The sequence below is a fragment of the Coenobita brevimanus genome, unplaced genomic scaffold (genome assembly GCF_032717465.1).
Source record: "Coenobita brevimanus isolate Jiangsu-jjx unplaced genomic scaffold, ASM3271746v2 jjx.HiC_scaffold_3594, whole genome shotgun sequence".
NCBI lineage: Eukaryota > Metazoa > Arthropoda > Malacostraca > Decapoda > Coenobitidae > Coenobita > Coenobita brevimanus.
The window spans coordinates 1-5,207 of record NW_027644635.1 but is presented as its reverse complement, the minus strand read 5'-3'; the positions used below and the strand labels follow the sequence as shown (position 1 = coordinate 5,207).

The following is a 5,207-nucleotide window of genomic DNA, read 5'->3' as shown; positions in this document are numbered from 1 at the left end:
TTATGATATCTCAAAAGTCGTGTTCCTCGAGAGCTTCTCACCATCGTATGAGATGTGCGTTGGTGGTGTTGGACTGGCATAACCACTGTAGGGGCTGGTGATCGGTAATGATAATCACATGGGTGCCTGAGATGTACGAGCAGAAGTAATCGAGTGACCAGATAATTCCCAGGCATTCACTTTTGGTGGCCGCATGGCAATTTCTCTCCGCCGGGTTTAAGGTGCAGCTGGCACAGGCGATGATATGCTTCTGCGGCCATCTTGGACTTGGGCAAGGACAGCCCCTATGGCGAGGAGTGAGACGTCGGTATATAGACAGAAAGGCAGGTTGTAGTCTGGGAAGAGGCGATGACTGGGGCAGAGGAGTCCAGTTTGGATTTGAGGGTGGTGAATGCATTCTTTCTGGGTTCTGTCCAGACGAAAGGTTCTCCTTTCTTGGTGAGGTCGTGCAAAGGTTTGGCGATGTCTGCAAAACCTTTCTGGCGCACCTGACTGTAATAGGAGGTTAAACCTAGGAAGGCTCTGGTTTCGTGCACATCGTGGGGTAAGGGGATGTCGGCGATTGCAAGCAGCTTGTCGAGGTCGGGAGAGATGCCCTCTGCATTGATCAGGTGTGCGAGGAAAGAGACTGAGTGTTCTGCTAAAACACATTTTGTGGGTTTTAGTTTGAGCCCGAACCTGGCGTATACGCTGGAATACCTGTTTGAGGCGGTGGAGGTGGTCGGTCCAGGTGTGGCTGAAGGTGATGACGTCATCTAGGTAAGCCAAACAGGTTTCCCAGGTGAGTCCGCTCAGAACAGATTCCATGAGGCGGGAAAATGTGGCGGGGGCGTTGCAGACTCCGAAGGGAAGGACGTTAAATTCATAGTGCTTCCCGTTTGATGTTGAGAAGGCGGTTTTGTGTTTGTCATCGGGGTGGACTGGGACTTGCCAATAGGCTGATTGCAGGTCTAGGGTAGAGAACCATGTCGATCCGTGGAGGGAGTCTAGAGAGTCGTTGATCCTGGGTAGTGGTGTAGCGTCTTTGATTGTAACGTCGTTCACTCTGCGGTAATTGACGCAGAAACGCATGGTCCTGTCCTTCTTTCGCACGAGTACCACAGGTGAGGACCATGGGCTACTGGAGTTTGAGATGACACTGGCATCGAAATATGCCTGGACCAGCCGGTCTTCTTCTGCCCGTTGTTTGGTTTTTTTTCGGCGTGATGGTTGGCGAATGGGAGGTCCTGTAGTATGAATCTCGTGGCTGAGATAGGTGGTGTGGCCAAGATCGGTTGGGCCGGCGGAGAATAGGTCCTGAAAGTCCAGGAGTAGTTGGTGGAGACTGTTTGTTTGGGAAGGGGATAGATGTGATGGTAGGTTGGGGAGGATGGGGTGATTGGAGGGTGGTGCTGAGCACGGTTCTATTTCTTCTGTATTGCCAATGATGAGTCCTCATGGCAGAGTTAAAGATGTTGTGGCGAGGTTTGCGATACGGATTTGGTGGGCGTGGGGGGTAAGGAAAGTGGGGGAAACTAGACAGGATGATATGGGTCCGGTGGGCATGGATGGTGAGAAAAGGACTGATGTACCTGAGGGTCTGGTGAGTGTCACCCAAGCTTCGTGGTGAGGTGGAATGGTAATAGTGGAAGCAATAATGGCAGGGAAGGATGGAGAGGGGGTAGTAAGGGTGGAATGGGAGATGGGGGTGGAGAGGGATGAAGTGAGGCATTGAGTGAGGCTGGGGTGGGGTTACATGTACAGGTGGGTTGGGGCGGGTGAGTGTTGTGGGGGGGGGGTTGTTTTTCATTGTCCTTCGTTGTTGTTTTTTTTCCTTGTTGATGGATGCTTGGTTGGGGCGAGCTGGACTGAGGTGGAGGCAGCTTGTTGATGACAATCGATGGTCGCGTGGAGTTTCCTGAAGGAGGTCCAGCCCAAGGTATCCATCATATTGATTACATGTAGAATCAGATATGATGAATGGGTGGTTTGTAGAGACTCGTTGGTGAGTGCTGGTTTGTAGGGCCCGGGTGTCCCCACGGATGGGTAGGGGGCCATCCCCCGCGTCTACGAGGTTGGCTGAAGTGGGGTGGAGTGGGCCGAATGCTGAGGTGTGGCGGGAGTAGAAATGGGAGTAGAGGCATGACCTGGCTGCTCCTGTATCCATAGTAGTCTTACCTTGACCCCGTTTAGCCAAATCTTGTTAGACAGGGGGTCTGTAGTTGTGTGAGGTGGCCCCCACCACTGTGGGGAGGAATGCTTGAGGTTGAGCCTAAATATCCATCTGCTGAGGTTGGGTGTGATCGTCGTGTTAAAGTCGTGGAGTCAGGTCCTGGGTAGAGTGGTGGTGGCGGCGTCGTCTTCCTGGGCGGCGACGTCTGGCAGGGAGACTTTTCTTACGCCCCTGGTGGGAATTCCTGCGCCTGCTTGCCTTGAGTTGCTCTCTTATGTCGTGCAGGGGGTAGGTGCGACTGGAGGCCGTGAATTCACAAGGGTTTATGGTAATAAAGTTGCCTTGTTCCCTGGGGTTTGAGCGCTTCTTTTCTGGGTAAGCCCTGGGCACTGTAGCAGGCGGCTCTGTACTCGGCTGGTGAGGCAGCGGCTTAGGTTTTGGTAGAGGGTTGTGACTTGTGGTGAATCTTGTTACTGCGTGAGAAGGGTTGTGGTGTGGGACGGGCGGCGAGGAGACGTCTGACGAGTTGCAGGTTCTGATCCACGTCCCCTGAGGGATCATAGATAGAGAAGTGCTCCCTGACTGTGCTAGGAAGAATCCTCAGCAGAGCAGTAAATGTGTGAGTATCCCGAGTATTCATTACTGCCTCGGGATAAGCAGCGTTGACGAGGCGCCGAGCCTGGACGAAAGTGTCGTCTAGGTTACCATCGTAGGTATTGAGGGCATTGAGCTGCGAGAAGGCGGACAACTCTGCCCATGGAAGGCAAAAAAGCCTGTTTCACAATTCGCGTGAACTGGTCCCATGTCAGTTCTGGGACGACTTTTGGTGCGACAGTGGCGATTATTTTTCCCAGGTTAGGTAGTGTGACCGCAATTTTTTCCTTGTCCGAGTCAAACGCTATGTCTAAGAGGGGTTTAATCATATCCTAAATACACATCATTGTCACATTGGTCCGGGTTGAAATTCGGCAATTGAATGTGCGGTTTGGCTGCCATTGTGCAAGTTTCCTTTTTCGTTCCTCCGTGCTTTTACTCGGATTCAGAACCACCGCTTACCACCAGTGTTATGCTGAGTGTTTCCCAGGTTGACTCCTCGTCCTAAAAACACTAGCGACTAATGGGGGTCCTCTTTCCGGACCGGAAGTAAAGCACCAACAAAGGAACAGAACATAAAAACTAAGGCAGTATACCTTAACACATCTATTGCCTTAATTCTAAAACCGTTACAATATGATACAGAGTGATATTTGAGATACAAGATACAGGGACACAGAGTTAGGCTTTGATAGCACAAAATAGAGTTGCATTTAACACACGATATGATGCATGTATACCAATGTCTTTAGTTATATATATGTAGATACCCGACTTTCATTTAAACCCAAAATATATATACACTCGATAACAAGGGGAATACACAAGGTTAAGAGTCTGTGGGAAGGAGCTATACTTATAACGAAGACAGGGTGCGGATCACGACACTCGACACAGTTGCGAGTCGCGGCGACACTTTACACAGGCTTTTGGTTCTCCCGCACACCCTGATCGTCATGCACAATTACGGGAAGTTCTTTTATTCTGGGCAGGTGATATTACTCTACTTCTTATTATTAAATATTTTCTTCTCTACTGGGTATGTAATTCTGTTGGGTTAATAACAATAGTCACTGGTTTTATATAGGATCACACTCTGTCACTGATCACTGCTCCTCTTCCCCCAGGCTTATTTTCGGTATAAGGGGCGTCACTTATTTACCCATGTTTCCTGGGTTGATTCACTCTGTCACTGTTCGAGGGGGAGGACCTCAGGGGGACTCTGCCTGTAACGGGCAACACACTACCCACAGGGGAGTCAGTGCCCGGGTCTGGGCTGTTGGTGAGTTGCAGGGAGGCCCTCCTGTCTGGGGGCCTCGACCTGAGAGGTGACCCTCGGGACTAGGGCCAAACAGCTGGAGGAAGCAGGCCTGACGTCGGCAGCTCCGCGGGGTGAGGGAGTCGGGGTTGCCCTCACCTGTAGTCTGCTGGGCTCGCCTGGGGGTCCTGGGGGTGCGGTCGTCTGCCAGGGGACGCGCCGTCAGGGTTGGACTGCGGCCTCGTCTCCTGCTGGTGCCTGTGAAGGACAGAGATTTCCCAGGAGTAGGGCCTTGGAGGTCCAGTCTTGGACTTTGCCTCCACTCTGGCGACACCTCCGGGGCAACACTCCCGGGTGGTGTCGAGCAGTTCCCACAGGGGAACGTGGTAGGTTGAGTATACACAGAGAGCCGTGTCCTCTCCTACATACAGGGAGGGAAGCACAGAGGCGACTCTCTCTCCTGGGTCTGTCACAGCCGTGGCTCCAGGTCTTTTTACCCTGGGACCCACTTTTAGCTGTCTGCTAGGGCCTCCTGCCCTTGGAGTGGCTGAGGGTACTAACACCTCGTGGCGCACTAAAGGGCCTCCTGCCCTGGACGTGGCTGAGGGTACTGACGCCTCTGTGCACACTAAAGGGCCTCTTACCCTGAAAGTGGCTGAGGGCACGGACACCTCGTGGCGCACTAAAGGGCCTCCTGCCCTGGACGTGGCTGAGGGTACTAACACCTCGTGGCGCACTAAAGGGCCTCCTGCCCTGGACGTGGCTGAGGGTACTAACACCTCGTGGCACACTAAAGGGCCTCCTGCCCTGGACATGGCTGAGGGTACTGACGCCTCTGTGCACACTAAAGGGCCTCTTACCCTGAAAATGGCTGAGGACACGGACACCTTTCGTGGCACACTAAAAGGGCCTCCTGCCCTTGGGAGGGGTATCTATGGCCGTCGCCAAAACGTTACTTGGGACTGAAACCTGTTCAGTCCCACACCACTGCTGGCGATGGTTGTCCCGCCTGCAAGGTTGTTGCCGATCCTTGTTCACCTGGTGTCGGTGCAGTTGCGGGGAAAATGGCGCAGTTCAGTAGTTGGTGGGGTGACCCTCTTGCCCTGGGTCATTAGCCCCCCGTTGTGTATGCCTGGGGTGGTGGTGTGGTGGTGCCCCGATGGTGGGGTGGGGGGTGGCAGGTGGAGTGGTCCGGTGGCGGGC

General features: G+C 53.2%; 1 protein-coding gene across 1 annotated transcript; it reads right to left on the bottom strand.

Annotated features, from left to right (window-relative positions):
* Nucleotides 1–353: 353 nt before the first annotated feature.
* LOC145390203 (uncharacterized) lies at nucleotides 354–755 on the bottom strand (the record flags this gene model as incomplete). The annotated part of the gene is made up of 1 exon (XM_080265211.1): nucleotides 354–755. A coding segment is annotated over exon 1 (402 nt), but the record flags the coding sequence as incomplete, so codon positions are not given.
* Nucleotides 756–5,207: the final 4,452 nt, after the last annotated feature.